General features: G+C 48.6%; 2 protein-coding genes across 3 annotated transcripts in view; both read left to right on the top strand.

The window, feature by feature from the left end:
* Positions 1-6,939: 6,939 nt before the first annotated feature.
* Positions 6,940-7,353, top strand: ARTN (artemin). Its single transcript, XM_056844795.1, has one exon. It carries the CDS (start codon positions 6,940-6,942, stop codon positions 7,351-7,353), a length of 414 nt encoding a protein of 137 aa, XP_056700773.1.
* A 5,008-nt stretch (positions 7,354-12,361) lies between these two features.
* The window catches only part of IPO13 (importin 13), a 68,774-nt gene continuing 64,459 nt past the window's right edge, over positions 12,362-16,676 (top strand). For both annotated transcript variants that reach the window (XM_056845518.1, XM_056845517.1), the window contains exon 1: positions 12,362-12,367. The gene's annotated coding sequence lies outside the window, so the exon portion shown is untranslated. The remainder of the gene's footprint in view (positions 12,368-16,676) is intronic.

Below are 16,676 nucleotides of genomic sequence, written 5' to 3'. Positions count from 1 at the left end.
CGCTGAGCGGCTCCCCCGGACCGGGCTGGTGCAGGTGGCCTGGAGGCCTGGCGCGGAGGGACTTCGGGGCGGAGAGCCGTGGCCGCGCTGTTTGGGCTTCCTGCTCCCGTGCCGATGGGGCGTGAAGTCCCCGCGGCGCGTCCTCACGTGCTGAACCGGGCTTTGGGGGGGCCGAGAGCCTGCCTGCTGGGGAGAAGCGTGCCCACGTGCGGGTCCCGTCGGGCTTGCGCAGCCTTTTCTCCTTGGCTCTCTCAGCAGGGCGGCTGGCATAGGGGTCCCGAGAGGAGCGCTCACCACACGCAGACCCGCTTGGGTTTCTAGTTGCTAGGGCTCTGGGATGGGATGTGCACCAGGTGAGCGGGATCTCAGGGCGGGGAGGGGGGGGGAGCTGGCAGCTCACCAGCTACAGCTCAACACCGGCATCTCTTTATTCTGGAAACTAAACAAGTCTCTTTTGAAAAAATTCCTGCTGCTCCAACATTGGCTGTCTTAGAAGACCCTTTTCAGCAGGGTAAGGCTGAGAGCTGAAGGTGCCAGAAAGGGGAAGTCCCATCTATCTATCAATCTATCGATCGATCGCATGGTGTAGTGGTTAAGATCGGTGGTTTGGAGCCGTGGAGACTTATCTGGAGAACCGGGTTTGATTCCCCACTCCTACACATGAAGCCAACTGGGTGACCTTGGACAAGTCACTCTCTCTCAGCCCCACCTACCTCACAGGGTGTCTGTTGTGGGGAGGGGAAGGTGATTGTAAGCCGGTTTGAGTCTCCCTTAAGTGGAAGAGAAAGTCGGCATATAAAAACCAACTCCTTCTTTTTCTTCTTCTTATCTGTTGGAAAGCGGAGACTTCCCCCTTCTGGTGCAATAGCTTGGGGGTGACCTTATGAATGACTGGCCCAAGACTGCTTTTCTCTTCCTTACTGTCCTTTGCTTGGGGTGTTTGCCAGATTGCCTGTGAACAGGATGGGGGGGGGGGTCTCTTGTGCTTCAGCTGCTTCCCCAGCTCTCACTAAAACTGCCCCAAATGTCCTTCCCTGATTTGTGCCTGCAGCACAACCAGCACCTTGCCTCTTAAATGAAACAGCTGGGTAGCAGGAATCACTGCCCTTGGCACCACCACGTGGGCCATGCATGCCAGCATGTGCCAGGTGGGAGTCTGCATGCAAGCAGAGTTGACCGGCTGTCTTTCTGATCCTGGCCCTGAGTGGAAGTTTTCCTCTAAACATTCAGTGGGTGAGGTGCCAGTTCCAGAAAACATTGCTTCAGCCCCTTTTGATTTTCCTGGGAACTGGTGTGGCGTCTTTCTGCGTGGCGATGCCAGTTCTGACACAGATCTCTGATAATTGCACTGATGTTTACGTGTTACATTCAGGCAAAGAGCAAGATTCGAGTCCAGTAGCGCCTTCAAGAACAACAAGATCTCCAGTGTATAAGCTTTTGAGAGTCAAAGCTCCCTTTGTCCGATAGATATTTGACGAAGGGAGCTTTGACTCTCAGAAGCACATACTCCACAAATCTTGTTGGTCTTTAAGGTGTTACTGGATCTTGCTCTTCTCCTGGCTACCCCCCTTAAAATACCAGGCAAAGAATCTTTCCCTTAGTAGTTAGGGAAGGCATATCCTTTTCCACCCAAAGAAGGAAAGTGGGAAATGTCTGAAGCCTCCAGGGTTGTTGCTAGAGGCTGGTGACTCCCAGAAACCCAATATTCTGCTTTGTATTGGGTTGGGGTTGCAAATTTGTTCTGTGCCCCAGATTCTGAGTACAGGGATCGTTGGGCATCCTGTTGCATGGATGGCATAGAAGGAAAGTAAACAGAAATCTGAAGTCTGGGATTCAGCAGCATCTGCCAAAGGGATTGGGGAGGAGGATCTGATCCATATCCTGAAGGTTACCCCTCTGAAGATGTTTCTATCTCTGTGTGGTTATTAGTGGACCAAGAACAGATACAGACATCCTAGAGAGGGTTGTGGTGTTTTTTCAGTGGGGGGTGGGGCTCAGTTTTTTCCACATCTGTCCTCAGGGTTCTTGTAACTTTGTGTTTCTTTCTGTCTCTACCTTGAGAATCAAGCATTAGGTCTCCCACCCAGCTGTTGGGGTAGGGTGGATTGGCTCTCCCTTATATGTGAAATGTGTCAGGTTAGAGAAGCACAAGTCTGGTCCTGTGCTGCCACCGTGTGGGAATTTGAGAAAGTGCGCCTCCAAAGCAGTCAAAAGAGACCCCAGACGATCCCCTATGTCAGCAGATGCACACTGTCCAGCCAGGAGATCTGTGCTGGTCAAAGGGGGACTGACAGTGAGACAGGATCTGGGGTGAGCTGGCAACTTGGTACGGGAGGATCATCAGACATTGCAAGGGTTTGCTGTCTCTTGTGTGGATCATCACAGCATCAGGCCTTTTCAGAATGTTTTGACTGTGACTTGAAACTATCCTGGGGGACTGCTCCATGTGGTTGCAGGTCACAGGATGGTGTGACAACAGGACAGACCCCTGATAAGCTGGTTGTTTAATAGGGAGGTGTGGTGGAAGGGGTGCTGAAAAAGCCAGTCATGTAAATATGGAAGGGTGAAAAGAGCTATTGTGTGGGTGCAGTGGAGAGGGAAGTAGCAAAGGAAAAGGCTTGTCAAGGAAGTGTGTGCAGATTGAGAAACGGTGCTGAGGCTGGGAGGTGTTGTGGATCCTGGACTTTGATTGCCATAAAAGCCATCTGCAAGAAAAATAAGGTTGCTATGGTCATGCAACTCATGGTAACCATATGAGCCTAAAATGTGACCTGTCCCAAAATCTTCAGGGTTGATCATTCTGCAATCCAGATCCTTTTGAGATGGAGGTGGTCAGGGCATCTCATTTCTCTAATACTGTAAAGGTGCCCAGCCAGTCGCTTGACCCCCTCTCTGGATGAGACTATAAAAGGGCCCTGCAAGTAGTTATGGTGATTCTCCATCTTGCACTTCTTGCAATATTCACAAGAGAGCTGCTTATTATGGATGTTGATAGCCTTGATCAATGCTAAGAAAACCTCTCATTTTAAACTCCCACTGACAGTGGAGAAACATTCCTAGGACAGAGCCATGGTAACATCTCCTCCCACAAGGCATCCAGCTCTATCACAAAGCCTGCTATCAAGAAGCCTGATAGATAGACCCCTTGTTAGATCCCAAACACAGTGCTTGTCACCCATTTTGTATCTTACAAGAGTTCTGTGGATTGTTTTTATTCAGCTGGGCAGGCTTATATACTCAGAGTAGGCTGCAATGCAAGGAAGGGTGCTTAGCAGTGCAGGGCTGGACACAGATGATAATTAGTCCCGTAGGCCGTAAGAGTAGAGGCCGGGCCGTCCAGCTAGAGAGGTAGGGGCCAGTTCCTTAAATTGTGCTTTGTGTTGCAGGTAGAATGGAGTGGAGATCAGAGGGGCCAAGGCACAGTTCAGACAGGTCTCCCTCTGCCTACAGGAGCTTGCCTACCCAACAGGTGCCATACAGGGTGAGTTAGCCTCACCAAGGACTGTCCTCCGCATGGGAGTAAATTTTGGATAGGAAACATTTCTTGAAAATTTTCCTGTGCAAATTGACTGCAATCTGACTGAGCATTTATTTGATACATATTTAGTAAATAACACTAATCCAGTTTTCCATTTTAATTTTACATTCTAATTGCCCAGAGTAGCCGAACTGAAATATTTGATTCAGGAAAAAAATTAATGAAGCAAACCTAATGCGATTTAAATGTGGTATGTGTGTCAACACATGTTTCCTGAAAAAAAGTTAATTACAACTTTGAAATTGTCCAATTTGACTAATATATCCATTCATTATGTTAGCAATTAAAGGGGGGAAAGCATTATTATAAATGGCAGTTTTCCCACAGAAAATAAAATGGAGGAACATTTTCCGTTACAGAACATTTTCCATCTCCCGTCATCACCTCACCAGAAACAATGGACAGGTTTATATAGGGGATGATAATAATATAAGAAGATAAGAAGAGTCCTGCTGGATCAGACTAGGGGTCCATCTAGTCCAGCATCCCGTCTGACACAGTGGCCAACCAGTTCCTCTGGAGGTCCGATAAAAGGGCATAGAAGCTGAGGCCTTCCCCTGATGTTGACTCCTGGCACTAGTATTCAGAGGTTTACTGCCTCTGAATGTAGAGGTTCCCTTTAGTCACCATGGATAGTAGCCGCTGATAGACCGCTCCTCCATGAATCTGTCTAATCCTCTTTTAAAGCTATCTGTGCCTGTGGCCAACACTACATCTTCTGGAAGCAAATTCCACATTTTAATCACTTGCTGTATAAAATGTTTCCTTTTGGCCACCATGAATCTACTGGCTTCATTGGATGCCCTCGAGTTCTAGTATTTTGGGGGAGAGAGAGAGAATTCTCTTTTGTCAACACTCCCATGCATACCGTATTTTTCGCTCCATAAGACGCACTTTTTTCCTCCTCAAAAGTGAGGGGAAATGTCTGCGTCTTATGGAGCGAATGTGTGTGAATCCGGCCCCGGGGAGAAGGGCAAAGCTGCCTAGGCAGTCAGAGCAGTTTAACCTCCCCCCTCCCCCCGCGCTTCCCGGACCCGCCCAACAGCTGAGCCTCAGGACCGGGAAGCGCGGGGTGTGTGTGCGGAGGTTAAACTGCTCTGTGCTGCCTGCCCAGGACCGGGACTTTCAAGCTGAGCCTCGGACTTTTAAACTGCTCTGTGCTGCCTGCCCAGGACCGGGACTTTCAAGCTGAGCCTCGGACCGGGAAGCGCAGGGGGAGGTTAAACTGCTCTGCGCTGCCTAGGCAGGCAGCGCAGAGCAGTTTAAATACCCCCCCCACCCGGCTTCCAGGGACTTCCTGGAAGCCGGGCGGGGGGGGGGGGGGTCTTGAAAGTGCTCTGCGCTGCCTGGGATGGCAGCTTGGAGAACTTTCAAGACCCCCCGCCCGGCTTCCAGGGACTCTTCTTTAAAGCTTCCTTTAAAAACTTGTTTTCCTCCTCTAAAAGCTAGGTGCGTCTTATGGTCAGGTGCGTCTTATGGAGCGAAAAATACGGTAATTTTATAAGCCTCTATCATTTCCCTCTTTAGTTGTCTCTTTTCTAAACTGAAAAGTCCCAGACTTCAGCCTTTCCTGATAGGAAAGGTGCTCCAACCCTCTCTTGGATGCCTTCTTCTGCACCTTTTCCAGCTCTGTGATGTCCTTGTTGAGAAATGGTGACCAGAACGGCACACAGTATTCCAAATGAGGCCACACCACAGATCTATACGGGGGCATTATAATATCAGCTATTTTATTTTCAATCCCTTTCTTAATAATCCCCAATGTAGAGTTTGATTTTTTTCACTGCTGCAGCACTCTGGGTTGACACTTCCACTGAGCTATCTACTACGACCCCAAGATCTTTTTCCCTGTCAGTCTCAGCAAGTTCAGACCCCACCAGCCTTGGATTTTTTTGTCCCAGTGCGCACACCTTACATTAACCAGCATTGGACTTCATCTGCCATATTGTCGCCCACTCTCCCAATTTGTGGAGATTCTCCTGGAGCTCTTCACAGTCATCTGACAATTTTGTGTCATCTGCATACTTGGCCACTACACTACTCACCCCTAGTTCCAGATCATTTATGATCGCATTGCTCTCCAGCATAAGAAATATGGGAGGGCTTTTTCCTTTGCTTTCCCCTTGATCTGGACCACTTTTTTGCTACTCAGTGAGCCTCTCCCCAAGATGGGAGCACTGACTCAGGGAACCATATGGCACATGGCAAGTATCTTACTATCCCTTCTGTATAAGCCAAAACGTACATACGATATGTATGATAGTTCGCATTTCTCTATTTTGCTGCATGTGTATATAGCTGGAATTTCTCACTGAAACAGAATCCTACACATTCTTGGCTCTCTAGATAATAGTCTATATGAGGCAGACATGCATTTTCCTATGCAAAAGTGATGTCAACTTAAGCAGCTCACCATATGCAAAGTGCCCTTGAGACTTTAACATGGAGCGTTCCCACCTCTCCCTGCTTTCACCTGTAGGAGGACCTTTTTACCTTCTCTGTGCCAGACTGGCCACGTGCCCATTTACTGGAATGTGCCTTCATTTCTTTTCTAGGAGCAGAGGTTGTGGAGAGCAATCACCCTGCTGTCCTTGTTTGCTGGGGCAGTAACTGCAACTCCACAGACTTGGCATCACAACCAGACACTGGGAGCAGCCACCTATGGAAATGTGGGCACAGCCAGCCCGACCTCATTGGAGGAGAACAGCAAGGAAGCACCATCTCTGGCTGCATGGGGCCATTGGCATGGTAAGAACCCCCAAGGAAAGAGGCTGGGATCTTTGGTGGCATATGGGTTCTAAGCTTTCTCCACAGGCATCCTCAGTCCAAGGATCCTCTTCCTTCACGTTCATTTACAGTGCCATCCTAAGCAGAATTGCACCCTTCTAAAACTTCAGTTGACTTAGTAGGGGGGTAACTGTTGCTTAGGATGACACTGCTGATTGTTTCCAGCTTCCACGTCCTCTGGTTTGGTGCTTTGCTTTTCCTTGAACTTGCCCCACCCTGGGGAAGATATGCAGTCCATTTGGGAAGCAAGGAGGCCGACGAGACAGCTGTATGCCCCATCCAAGCCTTATGCCTCTTCCTCATTTTACAGGGCCTAACACCTGTCCTGCTTCTTGAATAGGGTTGCCAACCTCCAAGTACTAGCTGGAGATCTCCTGCTATTACAACTGATCTCCAGCCAATAAGAGATCAGTTCCCCTGGAAAAAAAGGCCGCTTTGGCAACTGAACTCTATGGCATTGAAGTCCTTCTCCTCCCCAAACCCTGCCCTCCTCATCTCCACCCCCAAAATCTCCAGGTATTTCCCAACCCGAAGCTGGCAGCCCTATTCTTGAGAGCCAAAGTAAGGGACACCTCTTGTGACTTACCTCCCTTTTCTTTCCACCAGGGGACAACATGACACTGCAAGGGATGAGTTCCTCAGAACTGCTCAGGGCTGAGCGGTCCCCGTCAGGTTCCAGCAGAGCCAAGAAAGGTTCCAGCAAAGAAAGGCGTAGGAACCGCAACCGCAGCCACCACTGCCGCCTGCACAGTCTCACGGTGAAGGTGCGGGACCTGGGACTTGGCTTTGAGTCAGAGGAGATTGTACGGTTCAGCTACTGCATTGGGTCATGCGAGTCGGCCCGCACAAACTACGACCTGACCTTGCAAAACCTGGTACAGATAGACATCCTCATGCGTGACAAACATCTCTCCTCCAATCCCTGCTGCCGCCCTGTTCGGTATGAAGTTGTGTCCTTCATGGATGTGCAGAATGCTTGGCATACTGTGGGCAACCTCTCAGCAGCAGAATGCAGGTGTGTGGGCTGAAGGGACTGCCCGCCTACTTGGAGCTCACAGAGTCACCTACTTGACAGGTGTTCGTGCCCAGACTACAGCAGTGCCATGAGCCTGCTCTGCCTCTGGGGCACAGGGTGAGGAGAGGTGTGGTGCACAGTGGGCTTTCGATGCCAGGCAGAAACTACGAGTGAAGAATAAACAGGAGTGAAGTGCGGCACAGGCGTGCCCGGGGCTCCATCGGCATCCTTGAGGGACATCTTTACAAGGCACCAGCGAGAAGATGGTAGCTTTGCAATACTCAGGCAAGCTCCGCCCCACGATGGCTGCAGCCCCAGTCCGGGTGGATCTTTCTGCTTCAGGGCTCGGTCTGTCAACAGGATTTTGAATCTGCTCAGACAGACAGCAAAAATGCAGTGTTGGGATTTCCCAAACCTCATTTGAGGGACGAGGGGTAAAGACAGAGCCTGAATGGCTTGTGGTGCTAATGAGCTCCTTCTCAGATGTCCTTCCATATCACTGGTCCTTCCCCAGGCGAGGAGGCTCCTTACTGAGGTCAGCTAGCCCCATCAGCTGCAAGGTCCATATTCCCATCATCACCAGCACCCCCTTTATTTCAGCTCACACACTCTTTTTGCCCTAAAGGATTGGTCCAGCACCATCAGGTATCAGATATCGCTGGACCTGGAGGACAGTTTTTCAACCATCTGTGGAAGCTTCAGAGTCAGCCTATAATTGTGACTCTTTGTGTCCTAGAAATTACCATCCTCTGCCATTCCTGAGCTAGGGTAGCCAGCACACTTAACCAAGGGCAGGTTTTAGTACTTTCCTGGTTTGGAACGGTCTCTCTCTTCTAGGAGCCTGTGGCCTGACTGCAAAGCTTGGCCTGGTGAGAAGAATAGGCCCTTGACTGGCAGAGGCTGGGGGTTCTAGATCATATGGAGCTGGCAACAAGGCGCATCTGGTGAAGCCTGTGCTTTCCAAGCAGTCACAACATCTGCAGGGGCTTGTCTAGTGAAGCCAATGACAGGGATGCAATCCTGCTTTACAGCATTCCCTCACACGCACACCACTGCCAGCAGCTTGGAGTTTGGCCACTGGGCCAGGCAGACACTGGAGACAGCAGGAGACCCATGCCATGCCCTGGTGCAGCCTTCACCTGCTGCCAGTAGGATAGCGCCCTCTGTGGATCAGTCCCTTCCTGCCCTGGAAGTGGACACTTTCTGAACAAGGTTATTTATTCTCTAACTTATTTATTTATTTGTTTGCACCCCTCTCCACCCCCAGTGGCACCTATTTATAATGCTGAGAACAAGGTCTGGTGTACTGTTTCAAGCCAGTGCTGAAGTTATGCCCTGGGCCTGTGACCAGCAATTCCAATTCCATTTTCCCCACATGGCCTGAGCAGAGGCATTTCCTCTTCCTCCTTTCCTGATTTTATATTCTCCACCCTTGATTTGCATTTCGATAAACTCTATTTTTGTACAGTAGCAACTTCCTGTAGCAATAAAGCCTGTTTAGGCTGTGTGAAATTGGCTTTGTGCTTCTCTGTGGGGGAGGAACCAAACGGCAACATTGAAGCATACCAGCTCCATTCATAAATACCCCAAGTCACAGCAAACACCACAAAAAGAGATTCTAGAAGGCTTCCTCAGTCTGAAATGCTATGTCATCTGACTGGTACCAAGATCTTGGTTATGTTGAACCAGGTTTCTGGTCCAATTTGGGGCAAAGGTTAATCTTACAGCTATTGACATGTTATTCACAAGGGATAGAATTTTGATGGAAAGACTTCTGGTAGCTATGAAAGTGGAAAGATGAAAAGTAAAACCAAATTAAGACAGTATTGACCACCATGTAGTATGTGTGTGTGTTAAGTGCCATCAAGTTGTCTTTTTGGTGGTCCACGGTATCCATAAAACCCCTCCAACACCACATTTCAAATGAATCAACTTTCTTCCTATTGGAGGAGAGTATTACGGATACCGTGGATGGCCAAAAAGACAAATTAGTGGGTTCTAGATCAAATCAAGCCTGAACTCTCCCTAGAATCTAAAATGACCAAACTAAGGCTATCATACTTTGGTCACATTATGAGAAGACAAGAGTCACTGGGAAAGACAATAACGCTAGGAAAAGTTGAAGGCAGCAGGAAAAGGGGAAGACACAACATGAGATGGATTGACTCAATCAAGGAAGCCACCGCCCTCAGTTTGCAAGACCTTAGCAAGGCTGTTAATGATAGGACGTTTTGGAGGTCATTAATTCATAGGGTTGCCATAAGTCAAAAGTGACTTGATAGCACTTACACACACAAAAAGCAAGAAGCCATCATTTCATTCTGTGGTAGTGAATTTTAGAAGACACACATTGTATTTAGACTTTCCTGAATCTATTGCTTATTGTTGTGTATATCCTGAGTGCTGGTATTTTGGAAGAGGGGAAAAAATACTCTGTCTACTTTTGCCACATTGAGCATCATTTTGTAGACCTCTATCATGACCCCACGGCATATTTTTTCTACATCAAAAAGTCCTAAATTCTTTAGCTTTTTCTTATAGGGAAAGTGCTCCGATCCCATGATCATTTTTGGAGTGCTTTTCTGCATATTTTCCAGCTCCCCAATACCCTTTGTGTGATGGGGGCAACCAGAATTGTGAACAGCATCTCAAATAAGGCTGCATCATAGATCTGTACAAGGGCATTATGACATGGGCCATTTTGTTTTCCTAATAATCTCTAGCATAGCGTTTCCAGTTCCATCAAGCTATCCACCATGACCCTAAGATCTCTTTTCTGATCAGCCACTAGACATTCAGGGTCCTTCAGTGTATATGTGACTTTGTTGTTGTTGTCTGTTCCAGTGTATATCATTTTACACTTGTTCACATTGAACTTCATTTGCCACATTGTTGCCCACTTGCAGAATTGGAGGTGCTCTCCTGGATCACATCACAACTTGCTTTGGTTTTCATTGTCCAGAATGCTTTGGTGGAAGCTTGGCTACTTCACCACTACTTGCGATTCCAAATAATTTAGGAGCATATTAACAACAACAGTTCTAATACAGATGTTACCGGGGTGTGTGTGTGATGGTTATTTCCGTACATGACCATTTACTCCACTTCTCATCCTGTTGTTTCTCTAGCTACTAATATGCAAGGTCTTGTCCTCTAATCTAACTGAAAGTTGTTCAAGAACGTTTTCCGAGGGACCTGAGATTATGTGTGTATGTGAGACAGCAAGGTATACCCTCAATCAGCTAAAGACTAACATTCCAGGCTAGGGTGATGCCTACAACTTTTCAACCACTTGGGGAAGATGGCTGACCTGGAGAGCTCAGCAGTTGTTGGACAGGATGGCAGCTGATTAAGTTTGCCAGCCTCAAGGTAGGGCCTGAAGTTCCCTTGGAACTACAATAGATCTCTACACTACAGAGAGATCCCCTGGAGGAAACGAGAGCTTTAGAAGGTGGATTCTGCCATCGCATTCATGCTGAGCTCCCCCTTCTCCCCAAACTGCCCTCCTCAGAACCTGCCCTGAAATCTCCAGGAATTTCCCAAGCAGGAGGTGGCAATCCTAGATGCTGATTGTACTGTGCTGGGAATTTACCACCTAAGATGCCTTGCCTGAAAAGTGGTAGGCTCAAGAGTTAGCATCTGCACAGTAGTTATACCGGCACTCTACCATCTACAACCCACTTTTACTACTGCTGGTAATATATCTATGACCACATTCAACCGCCCAGGCTACATTTTGATAAATCCATCTATGGGCGAAAACACATGGTCACTTTAGCCCACTTTATTCCCTGTTTCAGCCAGGATTTAGCCAGGATCGAACGCACGTTCGGCGAAACGCATGCGCGCTCGATCCTGGCTGAAACAGGGAATAAAGGAGGCTAAAGCGACCGTGCGTTTTCGCCCTATGTGTCTTCCCGATTTCACGAGATCTCTGCTTTCCCCACCAGGGGGTGCAACAGAGACAGGCCACTGCAGGAACTACAGACCCCATGAATATTCCTACGTCTTGCCTTGCTCGTCGGCCGGGGCGCTCGGAACTACAACTCCCATGAACCCACAACATAGGGCAAAGGAGGTGACTGAAGCGCCTGAATGGGCGAGAACCGCAAGAGCCGGCAGTCGGGCGTTCGGCGAAGACGCCGTGGCGGCGCATCAGGACCCGCTCCCTCCCCCCCCCCTCCCCTCTCTCTGGTCGCCCCGCTAGGTACCCGGCCCAACTGTCAGTCCATGAGACCGGGGAGGCGGTGGCCGCGCGTCGTCTCCGCTGCCGGCGTCCAGCGCGACTTGCCCGCGCAGAGCGGGCTGCATAGCGGAGCGGTCGGGGGGCGGGGAATAACAGACAGACCCACCCACCCACCCACCGCTTCGGCGAGTGCATGGACAGCCCCCCCCCCATTCTCCGCCATTAGGAACAGGAGAGAGAGCTCCCCCTCCCCCTCCGAAAATCAGCGGCAGTTAATTTCAGATCTCCTTCGTAATTCCCGGGGGGGGGGGCACGGAGGTCGACTGCCGAGTCGGGGTGAGGAAGGCTGCTTCAGTTCCCCCTGACTGGCTCTTCCCCGGCTGAGGCAGCTCCCCGCCCTTCGCCCCACCGGGGACAGAGAGAGGCTCGCCCCTCCTTCTGGAGGCTGACAGACGCCCCCCTCCTTTTAACCCCATTAGAGAAGAAACAGCCCCCCAACTGCCCTCCCCCAACCCCCCTTCCCCAACCCCCCTTCCCCAACCGCCCTTTCAGCTCCACTGACAGGCTGACACGCCCGGCCTCCCTCTGTGGAGACCAGAGAACCGCCCTTTCTGCCTGCCTGGGGGGTGGTGGTGTGTGTGTCGGGGGGTTGGGGGTCCGGTTCTCTCCCCACCTCCCCCCCCCACCTCAGGATGCTGCTCCTGCCCCGCTGTCGCTGAGCCCCGAGGGAGGGCGAGGCGCAGAGCGGCGGCGTCGTGGTGGTGCCGGCGCCATGGAGCGCCGAGGGGAGCCCGCCCTCCAGCAGGGGGGCCTCGAATTCACCGTGGACAACGTGGAGAAGGTGAGGGCTGCTGGCGGGTGGCGCCGCTTTCCCTTGGGCGGGAGAGCGCGCCCGATGCCACCCGCGTGGGGGCATTGGGGGGGGGCTTCCTTCCTTCTAGGTCGTTCGCAGAGGGTAGCCGTGTTAGTCTGTCTGCAGTAGTAGAAAAGGGCAAGAGGCCAGGAGCACCTTCAAGACTAACAAGAATATTTTCTGGCAGGGTAGGAGCTTTTGTGAGCCACAAGAGTCCAGGAGCACCTTCAAGACTAACAAAAATATTTTCTGGTAGGGTATGAGCTTTCGTGAGCCACAGCGTGAGCTGTGGCTCACGAAAGCTCATACCCTACCAGAAAATATTTTTGTTAGTCTTGAAGGTGCTCCTGGACTCTTGCCCTTTTCTTCCCTGCTAGGGATTGGGAGGGGTTCCCATTGTGCCCACCTCTACCTGAGGCGGTCCTGCTGGAGTGCCAGGAAAGCCTGTGGTAGAGATGGATTTCCGCTCGTTAGGTGTGCATAACTTTCCCCTTTGGGTCTTCCTCAAGAGCTGGGACATGATGCCCTTGGTACATGGTTGCCTTCAGTGTCTCATTTGCAGTCCCTTGGAATGGCAGTGGACTTGTGGCTTGTGTGAGGCTTCGGGGGTCCCTCCGGTCCTCCCAGTTCCTTCTGGGAGCAATAGGGTCTTGAGGCCTTGACAAGGAATGACTCTTTGCTTGCTGACTGGGGCTATATGGGATTTGCAGGAGCGATTCCCCAGCAGCGTATCCAGCTTTCATCCTGCCACTCCCCTGAACCTGTAGCACATGCTAGCCAGAGCTCTGTTTTCTCCTGGAGCTGGGTTTCTCTCTTTAGCTTTGCTCTTTGAATATCTTCCAGTTGTGTAGGGCAGAGTGACCTTTAGAAATTCACCTGATGGGTGAATTTTTGTCTGGGGAAAGCTAGACATGTTTCCCTTCTAACCTCCTTATGGTAAGGTGTGGCTTATATTCCTCCTGTTCTTCCTTTGCTATGTATGTTTTATGTTTGTATGTTGTTTTCACCCTACCTTTTCCTCCAGTTGAAAGTGAAAGGAACTTACATAGTTCTCTCCTCCATTTTATCCTTACAACCTCACTGTGAGGTAGATTGGGTTGAGAATGTGTGACTGCCCTCCAGTCACCCAGAAAGCTTCTATGGCAGAATGAGGATTCAAACTTGGGTCTCCCAGATACTAGTCTGACACGCTAACCAGCACCACACAGGCTATTAACAGGGGTCGTTTACATGGCATTATACTGGGGGTGTGATTGACAGCAGGGTCAGCATGGGTATTCATAAGTGTATGCACCATTCTTATCCATTGGTAAAGTGTTCCTATGGAGCGGGATGCTGTGGGCACTTATCTATCATTGGTCCTAACTGAAATTACACTTCAGAGGGCTTATGTTATAGGAATAGTACACATGTTTACTAAGACAACTGGGGTCTACTGTACTGTTGTTTAATGTTATGTCAGAATGTGAGGTGCAATAGGCTTGTTTATTGGCCCTGCAGAGACGATCCCAAGGGGTGCATGTATGACTTGGTCAAGTCAAAACTGAGCTTTGGAGAGTTCTTGATACAAAGGCTTCAAACAAACTGAACCGAAAAATTCTCTGCCACCTTCAAACTGCAGCTCTTGAGGTGTAGGTGAGTAAAGATGGAAGTGGAGACAACATAGCCCTGTCTCAGAAGTTTTAAGTGCACTTTAAAGAATGGCCAATGAAGGTCAGGAAATATCTATAGCAGAACAGGACAGACTGCTGTGCCATCTGATTCTCTCCCCTGTTGCTTTCTGACCTAGCCAAAGCAAAGCACTTAAAATGAACGAAAGAGATACATATTTTCAAAAGCTGTGAGTGACATATGAAAACTATGCTGTATGATGCTTTTGAAAGTAAAATGTCAGTAGTATTTGAAGGATGGTCAGATAATCTAAGCATATACAGTTTCACTGGCAAATGTAGGGCAAGAACAAATACCACCATTTGAATGAGCACTGGAATTTGCTTGTGTCATTGTTCCAGAGTGATGCTTTGATATAAGTTTCTGACATACCAGGATACTTTGTTGGAGACATTTAAAAATAATACCATTTTCATCATGGTTCTTCCAAGTGTTCCGGGCACTTCACATACAATATTTCAGTAATTCTTATAACAACACTGTTACAGTAGGTGATTATTATTATCTCTGTATTGTAGGTGGGATGCTGAGGCTGAGAGAAGAATAAGCTTGCTGAAGGCCTCATAGTGAGTTCCTTGTTTAAATCTCACTTCAGCGCTGAACTCATGCTTGCAGTCACTGCACTATACCAGGCTCCTTAAGTGCACCCAGACCAAAGAAGATGCCAATAAACCTTGATAGATTAAGATGGGCTATATAAATGGGACTATATAAATGGGACTATATAACAAACATTCAGAGAAAGAGAAGGGTTTACCTAGCCAAGGGCATGGATGAAAGAAAATCCGTTGTCCCCAATTAGTACTTCGGTTGCTTAGCTAGTGAAATGATCTGTGATATGGTATTAGTGGAGATTTCATTTTGTTAGTGTTAAGTATGTATTAATTAATTAAAAGGAGTCTAGTGGCATCTTTAAAGACTGACAGATTTATTGGGGCATATGCTTCTGTGGACTTGTACCACAACAACAATCTTTAAGGTGCTGCTTTTTCTGTTCGTTCCAACAGACTAAAACACTTTTCCATCCTAAACAGAATGCTACCCTTCTAAGCACATAGACTTCAGTGGACCGAGAAGGGTATAACTTGGTTTAGGACTGCAATTAAAACACAGTTACCTTTCATGAGGAAAGCCTGAGCTCAGTGATGATATTTTGTAAACATTCCTCAATAATGTTATGTTGAGAAATATTGGCTGGCCCAGGTGAGTTCTGTGTTTCTACACAAGTTCACAGGGAGACATGTATGCACACCTTAAAAACAAGGAGTTAGGTGTATTTAGAATTATTTGTGAGAATCTCACTTTGCTTTAAATTAAAAAAGCAAGTTGCTAGCCTTTAGAATTACAATGGTAGACTTGGAAATCAGTGAGCAATTCTGGGTGAAACCACTTTGAAGACAAAGGATGCTCAGTGAGTTTCCCAATAGTCAAGGATTAGAGCCAGTGCCCTGACTGCATCTTATGTATAGGATAGGCAAAATAAATAATTTATGCAAATTAAATAATTTACCTTTTCTTGGCTAAAACTGAGAGATGCCTTGGTGCAGATTTTTGTTTTTAGTTCGGAGTCCAAATGGGCTCATTCTGGCCGTTGGCATAGAGTGGTACGATATTCAGTTGTTCCCTGCTTCCTCCTGTTAACAATGGGCTTTGCTTGCAGAAATTATACTTTTGAGGAAAGTACATCCCCTCTTCTTGCCTCCTGTGTGGTTATCTGGAGTACTTCATGACATACCTGTCACTCTTTAGGCAGATTTGATCTGCCCTTGGTGCTCATTGTGCTTTCAGCAGCGCTAGAGCAGTCAGTTCCTGTTGCTTCCTGGATTCTGCCAAGCTGCATGTGCTAGACTATTAAATAGAATTCTGTCAGCTCTTTAGTGGGGACACTGTGATTTATCCCCCTTCCTAGCAAAACCCAGATATTCCCATCAAAGTACATTCTATGGTTGCACATGGCTGGTTTGCTTCCCTCTCCTTGAAAATAGGTACATAGCGAGGAATGGCAGACTCCTAATCCTGAGGACATAGTGCTAAAACCTCCCATTTTCACTGTGTATGTTAAAATCAAGGTTAGCTTCTTTCTGCTGAGCTATGTAGCAAAGCTCTGCTGTGCCATAATATGCTACTGGGTAATGCTGCTTGAGAATGTCCCTGGAGGGAACACACAGGCAGTTTCTTTGTGTGCACCAACAATAGAGCAAATGTTGACATCGGGAAAGGTCAGTACACCCCAGGTGGTGATTAGCTCAGCATGTACTGTGGGAGGTGGGCGTGTAGAAGTAAGAGCTATCAGGGTGTGCCATAATGGCTCCCGCACTCACCGGGAAGAGCAGTAGCAGGCTGTGAAGGATGCTCCGGCTCCCCATCCCCCCATCTCTCCTTTGCTTTGTTGCCTGACACTGTGACAAGCTTTCCTGTAAGATGCAGCACAGTGCTGTAAGGGTGGAGTTTGACTGGCTGAGGGAATTATGGGAGGCCCCGGTTGCAGGAGTCTATACCACAGTAGACTGAATCAGTACTTACATTGTGCTTACAGGAAGTGTTAGAAGTTGGGGTGAAGATGTAAGGCTTTTATTCTAATAGGTTTGGGCTGAATCTTGTATGCTTCCCTTTGTCTCTAACCTGG

This window comes from Euleptes europaea, chromosome 2 (assembly GCF_029931775.1).
Source record: "Euleptes europaea isolate rEulEur1 chromosome 2, rEulEur1.hap1, whole genome shotgun sequence".
Taxonomy (NCBI): Eukaryota; Metazoa; Chordata; class Lepidosauria; order Squamata; family Sphaerodactylidae; genus Euleptes; species Euleptes europaea.
This window is presented reverse-complemented; position numbering and strand designations above follow the sequence as displayed.